We start from the raw sequence: 19,486 nt of genomic DNA, 5'->3' as shown, positions 1-19,486 counted from the left end.
GTTGGAAATGAGGGGCTCCATGGAGGCTACCCTGGTCTCAGCTCTGTCTCCATAAAATAAGAGGATATTTGCAACAGGACAGAGGGTGCATTTTACTCCACAGCAAAGGATGGGTCTCTAAATGCACTTTCATGATTGCCTTGATCACGCAACATTGATCAAGGTAATGTACCATCGACCTCATTACCTTGCCATGAAACTGAGGCACCTTGTGTCCCTCTGTAAGATTACACGCCCACAGTGGCCCACATACAGTCATATTGGCAATCATCCGCACAGCTCCAGCCTGCCAGCACAAACACACAAACATAATCTCAAGACAGCACCAATGATCACTCACTACAACATAGATTACTTTCTCAGAAACAAAGCAGCTATTAACTGGCCAATGGTCAGGTATTAAAGCTCAATTCTGAATTTGAATACCAGCGGCCAGGCCCCAACATAGAGGACAGGACAGAGGTGCAGTGAGAGAGACACCGGTCTGGCCCACATCAGTAACCGGGGGTAAGGTCCAAGTCAACGGGAATAAGTCAAGTTCTGTCTGACTGCAGTCACAGGGTCGTTGGAAAATGATCATCAGAAATCTGTGGGGCGCAGGCCGTCTTGTGGGGGATGGTGCCAGGGGCACAGGTCCTGGTGAGGGGGCGGCAGGGTTCCCTGATGGGGGGGGGGGTGAGGGGTCCCCGGGATGGGGGTGTCTCTGTGGGGAGTGGTGTGTCTCTGTGGAGTTGAGGGGAGGGGGGTTGTGTCCAAGTGGGGGGGGGGGGGGTGAGGGGGATGTGTCCCTGTGGTGAGGAGGGGGGTGTGTGTCCCTGTGGGGGGGGAGCTTTGCCCCTTGGGGGGGGGGGGTGTCCCGGGGGTGAGGGGGGGTCTCACTGTGGGGGGGGGTGGTGTGTCCCTGTGGGGGGGTGCTGTGTCCCCGTGGGGGGGGGGTGGGTGTTCCGGAGGTGGGGGGGGGCGTCCCGGGGGTGAGGGGGGGGGGGTCTCCCTGTGGGGGGGTGGTGTGTCCCTGTGGGGGGGGGGGGTGGTTCCGGCGTGAGGGGGGGTCTCCCTGTGGGGGGGTGCTGTGTCCCCGTGGGGGGGGGGGGGGTCTCCCTGTGGGGGGGTGGTGTGTCCCTGTGGGGGGGGTGGTGTGTCCCTGTGGGGGGGTGGTGTGTCCCTGTGGGGGGGGGGGGGTGGTTCCGGCGTGAGGGGGGGTCTCCCTGTGGGGGGGTGCTGTGTCCCCGTGGGGGGGGGGGGGGTGTTCCGGGGGTGAGGGGGGGGGGGCCGCACCTGTCAGCTGCATGTGCAGCGGCTGCGCCGAGCGGAAAGCCCGCAGCGCGGCCCCGGTGCAGTTGCGCCGCTCGCATTGGCGCACACAGTGGCGGTAGTCGGGTTCGCGGTCACCCTGCGAGCAGAGGGTGGGCGGGGCCCAGGCCAGCAGCGCCAGAGCCAGTGGTAGAGCCAGCGGGAGCCCCAGGCACAGACCGCAGCGGAGCCGGGCCCCCGGCCGCATCCTCCTCCCGCCGCACTTCCGGCGCCCCGCTCCCCCGCCCCCGCCCCCGCCAAAGGTTCCGGCGCCCAGCCCCGTCCCCGCGGCGGAGCGCACAGACCCGCCCACAGCCGGAAGTCAGCCCCGTCCCCGCCCCCGCGGCGGAGCGCACAGACCCGCCCACAGCCGGAAGTCAGCCCCGTCCCCGCCCCCGCGGCGGAGCGCACAGACCCGCCCACAGCCGGAAGTCAGGCCCGACGGCGGCGGCGCGACGATGTGGTTCGAGCGCCTCGACCCGGGGCCCCCGCGGCCGGTGAGTGAGTGAGGGACGGGCCCAGGGGTAGGGGAGGGAGGGGTAGGGTAGGGGGGGAGGGAGGGGTAGGGGAGGGAGGGGTAGGGGAGGAGGGAGGGGTAGGGGAGGGAGGGGTAGGGGTAGGGGGGGAGGGAGGGGTAGGGGAGGGAGGGAGGGGGTAGGGGGGGAGGGAGGGGGTAGGGGTAGGGGGGGAGGGAGGGGTAGGGAGGGAGGGAGGGGGTAGGGGGGGAGGGAGGGGGTAGGGGTAGGGGGGGAGGGAGGGGTAGGGGTAGGGGGAGGGAGGGGGTAGGGGTAGGGGGGGAGGGAGGGGTAGGGGAGGGAGGGAGGGGGTAGGGGGGAGGGAGGGGGTAGGGGTAGGGGGGGAGGGAGGGTAGGGGGGGAGGGAGGGGTAGGGGTAGGGGGGGAGGGAGGGGTAGGGGTAGGGGAGGGAGGGGGTAGGGTAGGGGGGGAGGGAGGGGTAGGGGAGGGAGGGAGGGGGTAGGGGGGGAGGGAGGGGGTAGGGGTAGGGGGGAGGGAGGGGTAGGGGAGGAGGGGGTAGGGGTAGGGGTAGGGGGGGAGGGAGGGGTAGGGAGGGAGGGGGTAGGGGTAGGGGGGGAGGGAGGGGTAGGGGAGGGAGGGGGTAGGGGTAGGGGGGGGAGGGAGGGGTAGGGGAGGGAGGGAGGGGTAGGGGAGGGAGGGAGGGGGTAGGGGTAGGGGGGGAGGGAGGGGGTAGGGGAGGGAGGGGGGTAGGGGAGGGAGGGGGTAGGGTAGGGGGGGAGGGAGGGGTAGGGGAGGGAGGGAGGGGGTAGGGGTAGGGGGGAGGGAGGGGTAGGGAGGGAGGGGGTAGGGGTAGGGGGGGAGGGAGGGGTAGGGGGGGAGGGAGGGGTAGGGGAGGGAGGGGGTAGGGGTAGGGGGGGAGGGAGGGGTAGGGGAGGGAGGGAGGGGTAGGGGAGGGAGGGAGGGGGTAGGGGTAGGGGGGGAGGGAGGGGGTAGGGGAGGGAGGGGGGTAGGGGTAGGGGGGGGAGGGAGGGGGTAGGGGAGGGAGGGAGGGGGTAGGGGTAGGGGGGGAGGGAGGGGTAGGGGAGGGAGGGGGTAGGGGTAGGGGGGGGAGGGAGGGGTAGGGGGGGAGGGAGGGGTAGGGGAGGGAGGGGGTAGGGGAGGGAGGGGTAGGGGTAGGGGGGGAGGGAGGGGGGAGGGAGGGAGGGGGAGGAGGGAGGGGTAGGGGAGGGAGGGAGGGGGTAGGGGGGTAGGGGGGTAGGGGTGGAGGGGGTAGGGGTAGGGGGGGAGGGAGGGGTAGGGGAGGGAGGGAGGGGTAGGGGAGGGAGGTAGGGGTAGGGGGGAGGGAGGGGTAGGGGGGGGAGGGAGGGGGCCGGGGAAGGGGTAGGTGAGGGAGGGGCCCGGGGTAGGGGAGGGGGTGCGTGAGCGAGGCCCGGCATTAGTGTGGGGCCGGTGGGCTGGGGACGGGGATGAAGTGAGTGCCCGGGGCCGGGGTCCATTGCGGGGCCGGGGTCCATTGCGGGGCCGGGGTCCATTGCGGGGCCGGGGTCCATTGCGGGGGCCGGGGTCCATTGCGGGGCCGGGGTAGGCACTCGATCTCCGGGCAGTGATGGCGATGTCGTCGCGGACCCGCGGCACCAAAACACCGCCTGTACCGCGCTCCCTCCCCGGCCGCGCTCCCTCCCCGGCCGCGCTCCCTCCCCGGCCGCGCTCCCTCCCCGGCCGCGCTCCCTCCCCGGCCGCGCTCCCTCCCCGGCCGCGCTCCCTCCCCGGCCGCGCTCCCTCCCCGGCCGCGCTCCCTCATATAAGATAATTAGGGGATTGGACACATTAGAGGCAGGAAACATGTTCCCAATGTTGGGGGAGTCCAGAACAAGGGGCCACAGTTTAAGAATAAGGGGTAGGCCATTTAGAACGGAGATGAGGAATAACTTTTTCAGTCAGAGAGTGGTGAAGGTGTGGAATTCTCTGCCTCAGAAGGCAGTGGAGGCCAGTTCGTTGGATGCTTTCAAGAGAGAGCTGGATAGAGCTCTTAAGGATAGCGGAGTGAGGGGGTATGGGGAGAAGGCAGGAACGGGGTACTGATTGAGAGTGATCAGCCATGATCGCATTGAATGGCGGTGCTGGCTCGAAGGGCTGAATGGCCTCCTCCTGCACCTATTGTCTATAAGAGGATTAATGCGGACATAAAGTACAGATGTTGGTTTGTAAATCCCCACACAACGTCCGGCGGATTGACTGTGGACGGAGATGAATGAGTGAAGTTTCTCCCCCCAGCTACACTCAGTCCGTAGCAGGGTCCAGTCCCAAATCGTCTGAATGGTGTCAAGTTAGAAAAAGGGGACGTACAACGAGATCTGGGTGTCCTAGTGCATCAGTCACTGAAAGGAAGCATGCAGGTACAGCAGGCAGTGAAGAAAGCCAATGGAATGTTGGCCTTCATAACAAGGGGAGTTGAGTATAGGAGCAAAAAGGTCCTTCTGCAGTTGTACAGGGCCCTAGTGAGACCGCACCTGGAGTACTGTGTGCAGTTTTGGTCTCCAAATTTGAGGAAGGATATTCTTGCTATTGAGGGCGTGCAGTGTAAGTTTACTAGGTTAATTCCCGGAATGGCGGGTACTGTCTTATGTTGAAAGACTGGAGCAACTAGGCTTGTATACACTGGAATTTAGAAGGATGAGAGGGGATCTTATCGAAACATATAAGATTATTAAGGGGTTGGACACTTTAGAGGCAGGAAACATGTTCCCAATGTTGGGGGAGTCCAGAACCAGGGGCCACAGTTTAAGAATAAGGGGTAGGCCATTTAGGTCGGAGATGAGGAAAAACCTTTTCAGTCAGAGAGTTGTAAATCTGTGGAATTGAAGGTAGTGGAGGCCAATTCTCTGAATGCTTTCAAGAGAGAGTCAGATTGAGCTCTGAAAGATAGCGGAGTCAGGGGGTATGGGGAGAAGGCAGGAACGGGGTACTGATTGTGAAGGATCACATTGAATGGCGGTGCTGGCTCGAAGGCCGAACGGCCTACTCCTGCACCTTTTGTCTATGTCTCCAATCCGTCTTTTCCAGAGAAGCTGCCTGTCCCGCTGTTACTCTCTAATTCTGCCGAAGTCGTTCTTCAGGCTGATTGCAGTAGGGTGGAAAAGGCTGTAAGAGAGATTGGGCAAAGCCCGTCGGTGTAGGTTTGAGGGAGTGTGGTTCTGTGCCTGGACCTCAGGGTGGTGGAGGAAGGCACACTCGCAGTCAGACACTGGAATGGCCAAAGCGTTAAAGCATACGTCCTAATGTGGGCAGATTGGAGTGGATGGTCAAAGGTCTGTGATTGTCATTTGGCTCGCCCCTCTTGCCCCTCCCCCACCCTGCCCCTTCCCCTCCCCCACCCTGCCCCTTCCCCTCCCTCCACCCTGCCCCTTCCCCTCCCTCCACCCTGCCCCTTCCCCTCCCCCACCCTGCCCCCTTCCCCTCCCCCACCCTGCCCCTTCCCCTCCCCCACCCTGCCCCTTCCCCTCCCCCACCCTGCCCCTTCCCCTCCCCCACCCTGCCCCTTCCCCTCCCCCACCCTGCCCCTTCCCCTCCCCCACCCTGCCCCTTCCCCACTCCCACCCTGCCCCCCCCGCCCTTCCCCTTGCCCCCCACTGTGTTGCCTCCCCACTGCGTTGGCCTTCACACCCTCAGCCCTGCCCCTTGAACATCCCCAAAGCTCAGCGATGGATGCGATGGTCTCTCAGCCCGTGCACCGCCCCCGCCATCACTGCAATCTCAGTCTACTCCACAGAAACATTAACTCCCCCAGTTGTTGAAATTCATTCCATTTGAACCTTCTCTACACTCACTGACTCGACAGCGTAAGTGGGTATAAAATCCCATCAATTCCCTAACTGCTGAGTGAAGACGTTCTGTGGCATCTGTGTGATCTTATGTGACAACGTGGCCTCAGCATGTGCGTAAAAGGCAGAGCGTGACGGAGGTAACATCATGTCTGTGGTTATGTTGGAATGGTTAATAACATGTCTGGAGGGGTGGCATGAGACTGGAGGTCGGGAGTGTTTCATTGCCACAGGTACCGACAACAGGGCAATGAACCTGGTATCCTGGCTGCTCAACCTTCTTCCCGAAGGTAGGTGGAAATTAGGCCAGGGAGATGTGGGGTCTTTGCCTGGATGTTTGTGCCGTTGAAAGTCAGACTGCTGCCGGAGTGGAACCTGTGCAGGTCAGAACACTGGGATAGGAGACGAGTTAGCACACAGCCATCGTAATTCTGATGAGCACATGTTTACGGTGAGAAGATTGTTATCTCGGCTTGTGTTGGAATGGTCTGGTCTGGGATATCAGATGCCTGGTCTCGGCAAGCAGTGATTTGGAGAAGTATATTTCATTGCACTGGTGTTGGTGTTTATTTCATGGTTCAGTTGTGTGATGCCTGTGTTGAAGCTGGACAAGTGTTGTGGTCATTACTGTGTCCGGCGATGTTGATGGCACCTCACTGCCTACCCGTCCGTGCCTTGCTCATCAACACGGGCTTATGGCAAACCCCTGGTTCTCGGCACCAGTCGATGCTTTGCAGTGGGTCCGGTTGAAGGGAAGGCTCATTATCGGTGCCCTTGAAAAGTTAATTTTTAAATCCTACAAACAGTGCTGGAAGGATTGCTGCCTTTTATGCCCTTTATGCCCTGCAATTAGACACTGTGTGATCAATCAGGGATTGTTTCATATGTTTAAAAGTGGCTCCGGCACAAAAAACGAGCCCGTCCCTGTACTAGTGAGGGCCTGTTGTAGCGTTAGCTTCAGTGGGATGTGAACCCGCACGGTGGCCTTGTCTGGCCTTAGCTTCAGTGGGATGTGAACCCGCACGGTGACCTTGTCTGGCCTTGTCTGGCCTTAGCTTCAGTGGGATGTGAACCCGCACGGTGACCTTGTCTGGCCTTAGCTTCAGTGGGATATGAACCCGCACGGTGACCTTGTCTGTTCACTCAGTTACAAAGCCGATGGCACTATTTCAGAGGAGATTAGTCAGCTCTCCCCCGACTCCCAGTCCAAGGTTACCACGGTCGACATTGACCCTGTCGTTATTCCATGCCTGTGTGGGCTCTCTCTGGTCACAAGTTGGCTGGGTGTGATGTCGCTTGTTTAGTTTGGTTTTATTGTCACGTGTACCGAGGCATGGTGAAAAGCTTTTGTTGCGTGCTAGCCAGTCAGCAGAAAGACAATACATGTTTACAATCGATCCATTACAGTGTACCATGGATTGGTGATGACTGGGAGAAGTGGGTGGGTTGACCTGCTGTCTGCCAGTCAGGGCAGTGAAGCTGATGAGGTGCCTGTATATCGAGCAACTGCTGGCAGTGCTGGAACTCAAACCACCTGGGAATATCAACAGACTAGGCTTCTCCAGAGAGTGAGTCAGCATCTGTGCAGGCTGATGCTCAGGTGAACATTCTCCCGCTACAGCTGCCACCTGACACAAGCACTGATATCATTTCTGCTTTTATTTCCATCTTTGAATGTTTGTGGGGCAATAAATGGCAGCGCTGCTGTTCAGCTTGACGTTTAGGTTGATTATTGTCACGTGTACTGAGGTACAGCAAAAAGCTTTATTTTGCATGATAACCAATCAGATCAGATCATACAATCAAGTCAAACTCAAGTTGAATAGGTAGAGCAAAGGGAAAGCTCAGAGTTCCCCATCTCGCACTCCCCAAGTTTACTCAGTGTATTGCCCGCAATGTAAGTGTAAATAAATGACCAGAGCTCTCTGTGATACTCGGGTCTAGTTTGGATTGGGGATGCCAGCTGACTGTGTTCCCGTCTCTGCCATGGTTTGCCGATTGTTGGTGGGCTCAGAGTCGAGCACCTCAATTACAACGTCCAGAGCTGGTCCTGAGGCAGGAATTTGGGGCCAAGGGCATTGAATCTCGAGCCAAGGGGCATTGAATCTCGAGCCAAGGGGCATTGAATCTGGGGCCAAGGGGCATTGAATCTGGGGCCAAGGGCATTGAATCTCGAGCCAAGGGGCATTGAATCGGGGGCCAAGGGGCATTGAATCTGGGGCCAAGGGGCATTGAATCTGGGGCCAAGGGGCATTGAATCTGGGGCCAAGGGGCATTGAATCTGGGGCCAAGGGCAATGAATCTGGGGCCAAGGGGCATTGAATCTGGGGCCAAGGGGCATTGAATCTGGGGCCAAGGGGCATTGAATCTGGGGCCAAGGGGCATTGAATCTGGGGCCAAGGGCATTGAATCTGGGGCCAAGGGCAATGAATCTGGGGCCAAGGGGCATTGAATCTGGGGCCAAGGGGCATTGAATCTCGAGCCAAGGGGCATTGAATCTGGGGCCAAGGGGCAATGAATGTGGGGCCAAGGGCATTGAATCTGGGGCCAAGGGGCATTGAATGTGGAGCCAAGGGGCATTGAATGTGGAGCCAAGGGGCATTGAATGTGGAGCCACGGGCATTGAATGTGGGGCCAAGGGGCATTGAATGTGGAGCCACGGGCATTGAATGTGGGGCCAAGGGGCATTGAATGTGGAGCCAAGGGGCATTGAATCTCGAGCCAAGGGGCATTGAATCTGGGGCCAAGGGCATTGAATCTCGAGCCAAGGGGCATTGAATCTGGGGCCAAGGGCATTGAATCTGGGGCCAAGGGGCATTGAATCTGGGGCCAAGGGGCATTGAATGTGGAGCCAAGGGGCATTGAATCTGGGGCCAAGGGGCATTGAATGTGGAGCCAAGGGGCATTGAATCTGGGGCCACGGGCATTGAATCTGGGGCCAAGGGGCATTGAATCTGGGGCCAAGGGGCATTGAATGTGGAGCCAAGAGGCATTGAATCTCAGGCCAAGGGGCATTGAATCACGAGCCAAGGGGCGTTGAATGTGGGGCCAAGGGCATTGAATCTGGGGCCAAGGGGCATTGAATCTCGAGCCAAGGGGCATTGAATGTGGGGCCAAGGGCATTGAATCTCAGGCCAAGGGGCATTGAATCTCGAGCCAAGGGGCATTGAATCTCGAGCCAAGGGGCATTGAATGTGGGGCCAAGGGCATTGAATCTCAGGCCAAGGGGCATTGAATCTCGAGCCAAGGGGCATTGAATCTCGGGCCAAGGGGCATTGTTTCACAGTAGACAATAGGTGCAGGAGGAGGCCATTCGGCCCTTCGAGCCAGCACCGCCATTCAATGTGATCATGGCTGATCATTCTCAATCAGTACCCCATTCCTGCCTTCTCCCCATACCCCCTGACTCCGCTATCCTTAAGAGTAAGGAAACATTGAGAAGACTAAAATAAGGAGGAACTTCACCTAAAGTAATGAAACTGCAGTTCTCTATCCCAAAGAGCTGTAGATATAATTGAGGCTGAGAGTAATTTTTCAAACAGCAGGGAGTTGCGGGTGGAATGGCCACCATCTCTTTGAAGATAGGACAGGTTTGATACAGTTGCCTCCTGCTCCTGGTTTGTGCGTTTCGGGGACATCACCAGGTTGTCGGTGGAGGTCTGTGGGCCTCAGCTGTTGCTCTGATTTCGCTCTGCAATACCTGACTTGATACTTGATCCATCCGATACCAGCCTGTGCCGCTGCTTTGTGCCACTGACAAAACAAAGCCCTGCCAGCTCGCTGGTGGAGGACGGGAAGCAGCAACACTCCACTCGTGTGGCTCCTGGTTTAGCCAGTTTTTAATGAGGTTGTTTGTTCCATGCAGCTATTTGGGGCTCGTGTGTGTTGTTGGTGCAGTGGTCGGGCCGGTCTCTACGACTGGCTCACCCTGTTCTTCCACTTCCCTGGAACATTCTCGAGGGGGAGGGGGAGCAGCCAGAGTTCATTGTGCACATTGGTACAAACGGCAGGTAGGAAAAGGGGTTAGATCCCGCAGACTGAATGGAGCAAGTTAGCAAAGAGGTTAAAAAGTCTCAAAGACGTCTGGATTATTGGGATGTGTGTGGGCAGAGGTGACCTGTACACGAGAGATGGGGTGCATCTGAACTGGAGGGGGACAGTTTCCTGGGAGGGAGATTTGCGTCTCTGGGTGTATTTGAACTAGATTGGTTGGGGGAGTGTCCTGCAGCAGAAGGATGCAGATGAGAAGTTGGGGATTAATGCTGTAGTCAGAGAGCAAAGTTAGCAGACAGCACGGGCTGGTGCCGGGCAGAGAGACGGGAAGACCGGTGCAGGGCAGGGCAGGGCAGAGAGAGGGGTAAGACCAGTGCAGGGCAGAGAGACGGGAAGACCAGTGCAGGGCAGGGCAGAGAGAGGGGTAAGACCAGTGCAGGGCAGAGAGACGGGAAGACCAGTGCCAGGGCAGAGAGAGGGGTAAGACCAGTGCAGGGCAGAGAGAGGGGTAAGACCAGTGCAGGGCAGAGACGGGTAAGACCAGTGCAGGGCAGAGAGAGGGGTAAGACCAGTGCAGGGCAGAGACGGGTAAGACCAGTGCAGGGCAGAGACGGGTAAGACCAGTGCAGGGCAGAGAGAGGGGTAAGACCAGTGCAGGGCAGAGACGGGTAAGACCAGTGCAGGGCAGAGAGAGGGGTAAGACCAGTGCAGGGCAGAGACGGGTAAGACCAGTGCAGGGCAGAGACGGGTAAGACCAGTGCAGGGCAGAGAGAGGGGTAAGACCAGTGCAGGGCAGAGACGGGTAAGACCAGTGCAGGGCAGAGACGGGTAAGACCAGTGCAGGGCAGAGAGAGGGGTAAGACCAGTGCCAGTGCAGGGCAGAGAGAGGGTAAGACCAGTGCCAGTGCAGGGCAGAGAGAGGGGAAGACCAGTGCAGGGCAGAGAGAGGGGTAAGACCAGTGCAGGGCAGAGAGAGGGGTAAGACCAGTGCAGGGCAGAGAGAGGGTAAGACCAGTGCCAGTGCAGGGCAGAGAGAGGGGAAGACCAGTGCAGGGCAGAGAGAGGGGAAGACCCGTGCAGGGCAGAGAGAGGGGAAGACCCGTGCTTTACATTGTATTCATTTCAATGCTGGAGGCTTCACAGGTAAAGCAGAAGAAGTCAGGGTGTGGATTGGCTCAGGGTCTCGGCTATTATAACCAGACCAGAAGCATGGCTGAGTGAAGGACAGGATTGGCAGCTCATTGTAGCAGGAATAGATGCCCCAGGGGTGATAGAGATGCAGGTGGGAAAGTCGGGAGGTGTTGCCTTTGTAATCAGGGAGAACATAACCACAGTCGTCAGATAGGATATTCTTGGGGGATCGTCCAGTGATCTTTGTGGATGGAACGTAGAAACAAGAAGGGAACAATCACTGCGATGAGACGGTATTTCCAGCTAAACAATAGTCCATGTGAATTAGTGCAGCAGATACATAGAGAGATTGTAGATAGTTGGTTTTAGTTTATTGTTGCTCTGGACCGAGGTAAAGTGACAATCTAATCAGTCAAGGCTAGTGTAGATGCTTAGAGCACATGGAATCCAAGATGAGCTGTCCAATTGGATCCAACATTGGTTGTGGGGAAGGAGTCAGGACATGTGTGAGGGACTGTTTCTCCATCACCAGTGGAGAGCTGCTGGGAGGCGTGCTGATCCTCGTGTGTTTGAGGCGTGCTGATCCTCGTGTGTTTGACAGCTGCATCAACATCTAGGATGACAATGTAGGTAACATTATTAGTAAATGTTGCAGATGAGACCTAAATTGGATGGCATAGTGGACAGTGAGGAAGATATCTAAGTTTACAACAGAACTGTGGTCAATTGGGAAGGTGGGCCAAGGAATGGCAAATGCAATTTAACTCTTGACACGTCTAAGGCTTGCCCTTTGGTATGTCAGACCTGGGCAGGACTTGCACTGTAAGTGGTGGAGCTGTGGAGAGTGTTGTAGTGTTGAGTGTTGTAAGGGGTGGAGCTGTGGAGAGTGTTGTAGAGCAGAGAGAGGTGGGCGTACAGTGCACAGCTTCCTGAATGTGGTGAGTCAGATGGACAAGGTGGTGAAGAAGGCATTTGGCACACTTGCCTTCATTGGGAAGAGTATTGGGTGCAAAACGTCAGAACATCGTGATGCAGCTGTACAAGTCGTTGGTGAGATCGCCCTTGGAGTCCTGTGTGCTGTTCTGGTCACCCAATCAAGGGAGTCCTGTGTGCTGTTCTGGTCACCCAATCAAGGGAGTCCTGTGTGCTGTTCTGGTCAGCCAATCAAGGGAGTCCTGTGTGCTGTTCTGGTCAGCCAATCAAGGGTGTCATTTTGTTGGAAAGGGTGCAGAACATATTTGCCAGGATGTTATCTGGTCTGTGGAGTGAGCGATTTGGGAGAGGTTGGAACGGCTGGAACTTTTCTCTTTGGAGCATGAGAGGCTGAGTGGTGACCTTATTGAGGTGTACAAGAACATGAGGGGCAGGGATAAAGTGTACGCTCAAATCTTTTTTCCAGGGTAGTAGATTCTAAAATCAGAGGGTTTAGGCTTAACGTTTTTTCACACGGAGGATAGTATCTGCAATAAGTTGCCAACGGAAACTGGAGAAGTGGGGTCAATTCTGACTTTTAAAAGACATTTGGACAGATGTAGGGAAATGGGTCTAGCTCAGTGTGGACAAGGTGGGCTGAAGGGCCACACTGTACAGCTCTGACTACTAGACTGAGTATTAATCTCTGCTAGTGCTCTGGATTATGGTGCATGAAAGAAGTACCTGGGCAGGTGTGAGCTCATGCACTGGCGTCTGTGACTAGAGGTCTGTTTACAAAGAAGTACCTGGGCAGGTGTGAGTCCATGCACTGGCGTCTGTGAGGTCTGTTTACAAAGAAGTACCTGGGCAGGTGTGAGCTCATGCACTGGCGTCTGTGACCAGAGGTCTGTTTACAACTCGCTGTTTTAATAGAGGGTGGTTCTCCAGATTAATTATTCACAGGTTTGGTACTTGCAGGAACTTTGCACTTTGAATTTACCGGAAACTTTATCTCTACAATATTCCCAATCACAGAATCAGTGCAACCATTCATTAACAACAAGCAGGAGGAACTCAATGGGTTTGGCAGTGTCTGAGGAGGTAGGCGATGGGATAGTCGAAGTTTCGGGAGACCTGTTGAGTTCCTTCAGTGGTTTGCTTTGTGCTGCAGGTTCCAACATCTGCAGCCTCCTGTGCAGCTGTTCAGTAAACCTGCCCTGTGGATGGTTTTGTTTGACTTGCTCCTCTGGGATATTGTCTGATCAGCTTGTGAGGATCGTTCATGATGTGACTACAAAAGCCTCTAGTCCCGGCCGATCCTGCACCTCCTTCTGTTACATTCATAACCAACTGTGTCTGCGCCACAGATCTGGAGACACAAACTGCCCACTGTGGTCAGCAAGACAGGACTACAGGCACATGTACACCTCTGGGTAATGCTTGTACCTCTGGCCTGCACTCCAGTGAATGACCCTCACGCCTGCACCACTCTGTACCCTGAGGTAAAGTGCCACCAGCCACATGTCATGAAGTAAGTTCCCATGATGGAAGAGCTCAGAAGGAGGTTGTTTGGTTAACATGGGTTCCAGTCACACCCCAACTCTCTGGCAGGTTGGGGGTATGCTGCCACTTTACCTTCAGGCAGCAGATTCCACACCTCAACATTCTTTGCCTGGAAACATGTTTCCTGAGCTCAAATCTCGTCTTTCCACCAATTAGCTGTGTCTCAGCACACAAACCTTCTACTGAAAATCTGTTTCACTTGAATGTTGATCTCCTGTCCGGGGAGACGGTCACGGCCCTTCACTTTCACATTTGCTCTGGGGGTGGAGTTGGGTTCATGGGAGGTGGGTCTTGGAGGGGAGGATGCTCCTCAAACTGGAGCATCCTGGGCAATACAGCTCACCCCCTCCGTGACAGACTGGTCAACCTGAGGAGCACCTTCAGCAACAGACTGGTCCCACCAAGATACAGCACAGAACGATCGCCACAGGAGATCCTTCTTCCCTGTGGATATCAGACTGTACAACCCCTCCCCCTTCTGTCGTGGGGTAGACTGACTCTACCCCCCTATAAATCTTTGCACATCCTCAATCCTTTCCAATCATCACATTCATTTCATGTATCTTGTGTTTTATGACTGTTGTCAGATCAGTTTCCCTCCTGGGATAAATAAAGTTCTATCGTATCGTATCACTTTCTTGTCCAAGTACCTGTCTCAATAACCATCAGGTGTTGCCATTGTACCTGCCCTCCCCTCCCCTCCCCTCCCCTGGCAGCTCGCTCCACATACCCAACACCTGTACTGGGATTGCTATTCTATAATACACTCCACAGCCCTGACACTAAAATGCCACACCTTGCACTAGCTCACGTTCACTTTTATCGGCCCACTTTCCATTGATCTGGAGCCTGTTGTAGTCTCCGATAACCTTCTTTGCTGCTTATGCTACCACCAATTCTGGTGTCATCTGAATGTTTAGTAACAATACTATATGAAAAAGGTATGTTTCAGATCTTCAAATGTCCCGTCACCTTAAACCTGTGTCGTCTACTTCCTTTCTTAAAGCAAGAAGCACCATTGGCTACTCTCCAGTCCTCTGGCACCTCGCCTGGTCTTTGTGGTGGTCCCGGGCCTATAATCTCATCTCTTGCCTCTCTCAAACATCTGGGAGAGATCCCGTCAGCCCCATGGGATTTACCTACTTTTCCAGTGATCCAACACTACCTTCTTCTCGTCCACCCCACCCGTCCAGATAATTGTTGTGTTTGCCTGTTATGTTTGCCATCTTCCTGCCAATGTTATTGCCTCACCACCACTCTGCCCAGTCATCTCTTGCTGTTGTTTAAACTGCTGAGTTTGGAGAGGAGGAGCATGTTCACATATTCATCAGAACAAACATTCTGTGCAGCAGCATCAGAGAGCCGGCAATCACAGAAGCCACTCCCAGAGCAATCCAACCGCTGCCCAGTGCACTCCACCCTGTATTTACTTGCACCCAGTACATGGCTGGCTTGTTGTGATGCTGTCCTTGTTGACTCTGCACTGGTCTAATCGAGCAGACTAGTGTCTGGCCACTGCCACTGACTAACACTTTCCACCTTCCAATGCTTGCACATATCCAGGGATCTCTGAGCACAGGACAGAAAGGCATTACGTTTAACTCCAGCGGTAAAGATCATGTACATCCAGTTTACTGGAACAATTGTTTTTTGCGGGTTAAAGTTGTGGCAACCTGTCAAGCAGGAAGATCTGGTTTCTATATTTGTAGTTTCGAGTGTTGTGATTTCTTCAGTCAGCCGAGCTCCAGTGTTAAAAGGTAGAAACAAGGAACTGCAGGTGCTGGTTTACATAAAAGGACACAGAGTGCCGGAGTAACTCAGCGGGTCAGGCAGCTTCTCTGGAGAACTTGGATAGTTGATGATTTGGGTTGGAACCTACACCTTTACCTATCCATGTTCTCCACAGATGCTGCCTGACCCGCTGAGTTACTCCAGCACTCTGTGAAACGTCACCTATCCATGTTCTCCACAGATGCTGCCTGACCCGCTGAGTTAATCCAGCACTCTGTGTCCTTTCTGCTCCAGTGTAAGGCAGGGCTGGTACTGGCTTTGGCAGAACGTGTGATGTTTTCTTATGTAAAGCTTGACTTCAGTTCCAGCAGGCCGTGGAATCGCTGGCACTCCTGCACAGTTTGAGATTCCCGGCTTTTTCTCTTTCCTGTTTCCACTTGCAGCATTGGAGGTTGTTTAGTTTGGGGGCCATCCATCAACCATAGGAATGGCTTACTGCATCCATGAAATGCCCCACTCACCACAAATACCTCAGGAGGCTGTTTGATGAAAGTCTGTGCCAGGAGACACCACAAAACTGCCTTTAGAAAACACGGCCACAGATGGACTCTTGTGCCCAGTTCCAATCGTCACAATGTGAGGCTGAAGGGGGGTGGGGAGGTGCAGGAGGGACTTGCTCATTGCAGATAAGGATGGTCAGTTGTACAGACAGTGGATTCTGTGCTCGTTCGTACTCCTTACAAAAGAGAAGCTGGAGGAGATGTGAGGGGATTTAAGAGGGTTAAGGTTATGGAGTGAGTGGATAAGGAGAAACTGTTCCCATTGATGGAGAGATTCAGGCTTGGACACATCAGGCTAATCTCTGACCACTTTGTTGCCCAATGGGGACATTGTCAGAAATATAGGGCTAGGGTCGAGAGAAGGGAGACTCCATTGTTGCATTCAATAGACAATAGGTGCAGGAGGAGGCTATTCGGCCCTTCGAGCCAGCACCGCCATTCAATGTGATCATGGCTGATCATTCAGATGGGACCTCTAAGTATCTGAGAGGAAGGGATTTACTCAGCAGGTGAGGCAGCTGGCTGGACTGCTCTTGCACATTGCCAGACTGGATTGGATGGGCTGAATGGACCCTGCCTCAGCTGTACCATTCTGTGATGGGTGACAAACACAGTCACTGCAGCAAACTGCAGCAAACTGCACCCTGCTTCAAGCTTGGGTTCACATTGACCAGGGGGGATCCAGGAGCACAAGTACATTGTTCCCTGAAAGAGGTGTTGTGGGTCAGTAAGGGAATGAAGAAGCTTTCAGCATGCTTTCCTTCATCAGCCAGGGTTTTGAGCGTAGAAGTTGGGATGTTATGTTCCAGTTGTACAAGATGTTGATGAGGCCACACCTGGACCATTGTGCTCAGTGTTATGTCACCCTGCTCTGGGGAAGATGCCATTAAGCTAGAAAGTGTGCAGAGAAGATTTACAAGGTTGTTGCCAGGACTGGAGGGGTTGGGCAGGTGGGGACTTTATTCCTTGGAGCGCAGGAGGCTGAGGGGCGATCTTACAGAGGTGTATAAAATCATAAGGGGAATAGCTAGGGTGAATGCACACAGATATTTAATATGTGGAACGTGGCAGGCACTATAACACCATTTAAAAGATACTTGGACAGGTACATGGATAGGAAAGGTTTGAATGGATATTGGGCAAACGCAGGCAGGTGGGATGAGTGTAGATGGGGCATGATGGTAACATGGGCAATCTGTATCTGCGTTGTATGGTTCCATCAGGTACTTGGCTGGTGTGATAACAGTACTTCAACGACATGGACAGATACATGGATCCGCATGGTTTAGTGCGATACAGGCTGAAATGTGCAGATGGGACCAACTTAGATGGGGCTTGCTGCCTCCCCCCACCCTCACTGCCTCCCCCCACCCTCACTGCCTCCCCCCACCCCCTGGCCTAACACACAGCTGCCTCCCCCCACCCTCACTGCCTCCCCCCACCCCCTGGTCTAACGCTCGGCTGCCTGGGACAATCACAGCAGCTTCTGCATGAGGAATCTGTCTGTAAACCGGCTGTCGTGCAGTGTGGGGCTGGTTAGAGAAGCTCAATAGTTGCAGAGCTCATGGAGTGACAGTGCAGATGTACATTTGGCCCATCGTATGTGTACCGGCACCTTTGCTGCCACTGCCTGCTCCCTGTCACCCTCCCCGTTCATCATTGTTTAATTCTACACTGAAAGTTTTCGTTAAAACTGCCTCCACTGTTTAAACTTTGGAAAAAAGAGCAGAATTGCAGAAACCGTGCAGGTTGTGAATTAGTGACTGCAGGAAGTGTGAGTACGTGTGGACGGGGGGGGGGGGGGGTTTATGGGCAGTGTGTTGGTGGGTGGGGGGGTGTGGACAGGGGGGTCAGAGGCGGGGGTTGTGGGTACTTTGAGTCAGTGGGGAGTTTGTGCAAGTGGGGGGGGGGGGGATGCTGGCTGTGAATGTGTGTTGGGAGGGCGCTAAGCTGGGGGAGCTATGCTGTGTGATACCCCAGTGGAGCAGCCTCAGTTGGCATGGGCACGGGGCCCACGTTTGGAGGGGGTGGTGGCCACAATGACCCACCTGTTTGAGAGCCAGCGTGTGAGGGCGGTCTGGCCCGTGGGCTGAGCGATCACCTCAGGCAGCCTGACTTGGCAGCAACCTCCCCCTCTCAGCACATTCCTGACATTCCCAACACGCTGCCGGCAGAAGCTTATCGTGCCCGATCCTCATCCATGGAGCAGAGCAGACGCAGGGCACAGGGTGGAGCAGACGCAGGGCACAGGGTGGAGCAGACGCAGGGCACAGGGTGGAGCAGACGCAGGGCACAGGGTGGAGCAGACGCAGGGCACAGGGTGGAGCAGACGCAGGGCACAGGATGGAGCAGACGCAGGGCACAGGGTGGAGCAGACGCAGGGCACAGGGTGGAGCAGACGCAGGGCACAGGGTGGAGCAGACGCAGGGCACAGGGTGGAGCAGACGCAGGGCACAGGGTGGAGCAGACGCAGGGCACAGGGTGGAGCAGACGCAGGGCACAGGATGGAGCAGACGCAGGGCACAGGATGGAGCAGACGCAGGGCACAGGGTGGAGCGGTGACAGGATGGAGCGGTGACAGGGTGGAGCAGACGCAGGGCACAGGGTGGAGCCGACGCAGGGCACAGGTGTGGGGGGTCAGTGGTCAGTGGGGGGACAGTGGGGGGTGGGGTGTCAGTGGGGGGTCAGTGGGGTGGGGGGGGTCAGTGGGGTGGGGGTTGGGGGGGGCCAGTGGGGGGTGGGGAGCCATAATGCGCGGTTGGCTTCTGTCCAATCCAGCACTTTCATGTTGAGTGGTAGATCGTTAATGTGACAAGCCTGGAATCTGAGAGTAACAGAATAAACAGTGGGGGTGGCGTGGACTGGCCCTTCCTGTAACAGGCAGCGACTGCCTGTAGTAATCCCCACTCAGTGCTGGGGCTGGCATTTATTCAGGTTCAGTGTGCTCTCGGGATCAGATAGCAAGAGCCACAGGGGCTGCAGGTGGGGTAACGGGTGTGCTGCACTCTGGCTGGTGTGGGGCAGAGTGGCAGGGTGTGGGGCAGGGTGTGGGCAGAGTGGCAGGGTGTGGGGCAGAGTGGCAGGGTGTGGGGCAGAGTGGCAGGGTGTGGGGCAGAGTGGCAGGGTGTGGGGCAGGGTGTGGGGCAGAGTGGCAGGGTGTGGGGCAGAGTGGCAGGGTGTGGGGCAGAGTGGCAGGGTGTGGGGCAGAGTGGCAGGGTGTGGGGCAGAGTGGCAGGGTGTGGGGCAGAGTGGCAGGGTGTGGGGCAGAGTGGCAGGGTGTGGGCAGAGTGGCAGGGTGTGGGGCAGAGTGGCAGGGTGTGGGGCAGAGTGGCAGGGTGTGGGGCAGAGTGGCAGGGTGTGGGGCAGAGTGGCAGGGTGTGGGGCAGAGTGGCAGGGTGTGGGCAGAGTGGCAGGGTGTGGGCAGAGTGGCAGGGTGTGGGGCAGAGTGGCAGGGTGTGGGGCAGAGTGGCAGGGTGTGGGGCAGAGTGGCAGGGTGTGGGCAGAGTGGCAGGGTGTGGGCAGAGTGGCAGGGTGTGGGGCAGAGTGGCAGGGTGTGGGGCAGAGTGGCAGGGTGTGGGGCAGGGTGGCAGGGTGTGGGCAGAGTGGCAGGGTGTGGGGCGGAGTGGCAGGGTGTGGGGCAGAGTGGCATGGTGTGGGGCAGAGTGGCAGGGTGTGGGGCAGAGTGGCAGGGTGTGGGGCAGAGTGGCAGGGTGTGGGGCAGAGTGGCAGGGTGTGGGGCAGAGTGGCAGGGTGTGGGGCAGAGTGGCAGGGTGTGGGGCAGAGTGGCAGGGTGTGGGGCAGAGTGGCAGGGTGTGGGGCAGAGTGGCAGGGTGTGGGGCAGAGTGGCAGGGTGTGCTGCACTCTGGCTGGTGTGGGGCAGAGTGGCAGGGTGTGGGCAGAGTGGCAGGGTGTGCTGCACTCTGGCTGGTGTGGGGCAGAGTGGCAGGGTGTGGGCAGAGTGGCAGGGTGTGGGCAGAGTGGCAGGGTGTGGGGCGGAGTGGCAGGGTGT

At 56.7% G+C, this 19,486-nt stretch overlaps 2 protein-coding genes across 2 annotated transcripts in view; one reads left to right on the top strand and one right to left on the bottom strand.

The window, feature by feature from the left end:
- Positions 1-187: 187 nt before the first annotated feature.
- On the bottom strand, positions 188-1,514 carry pgap3 (post-GPI attachment to proteins phospholipase 3). Its single transcript, XM_078424817.1, has 2 exons — positions 1,276-1,514; positions 188-286 (listed from the first exon to the last, which is right to left on the bottom strand). The coding sequence occupies exons 1-2, from the start codon at positions 1,496-1,498 to the stop codon at positions 228-230; spliced, it is 282 nt and encodes a 93-aa protein (XP_078280943.1). The 5' UTR covers positions 1,499-1,514; the 3' UTR covers positions 188-227.
- A 218-nt stretch (positions 1,515-1,732) lies between these two features.
- Positions 1,733-19,486, top strand: part of LOC144607524 (receptor tyrosine-protein kinase erbB-2-like) — a 67,405-nt gene continuing 49,651 nt past the window's right edge. Inside the window, exon 1 of the mRNA XM_078424421.1 lies at positions 1,733-1,791. The gene's annotated coding sequence lies outside the window, so the exon portion shown is untranslated. The remainder of the gene's footprint in view (positions 1,792-19,486) is intronic.

The sequence above is a fragment of the Rhinoraja longicauda genome, chromosome 29, assembly GCF_053455715.1.
Source record: "Rhinoraja longicauda isolate Sanriku21f chromosome 29, sRhiLon1.1, whole genome shotgun sequence".
In the NCBI taxonomy this organism is placed as follows: domain Eukaryota; kingdom Metazoa; phylum Chordata; class Chondrichthyes; order Rajiformes; family Arhynchobatidae; genus Rhinoraja; species Rhinoraja longicauda.
Note: the sequence above shows the minus strand (reverse complement) of the source record. Positions and strands in the feature narration are given on the sequence as shown.

Excerpts from the sequence above, each read along its gene's own strand:
- pgap3 (XM_078424817.1), bottom strand. The coding sequence starts at position 1,498 with ATGCGGCCGGGGGCCCGGCTCCGCTGCGGTCTGTGCCTGGGGCTCCCG. Across the intron at positions 287-1,275 it reads GCTGCACATGCAGCTGACAG|GCTGGAGCTGTGCGGATGAT; the intron begins GTGCGGCCCCCC and ends TTGTGCTGGCAG.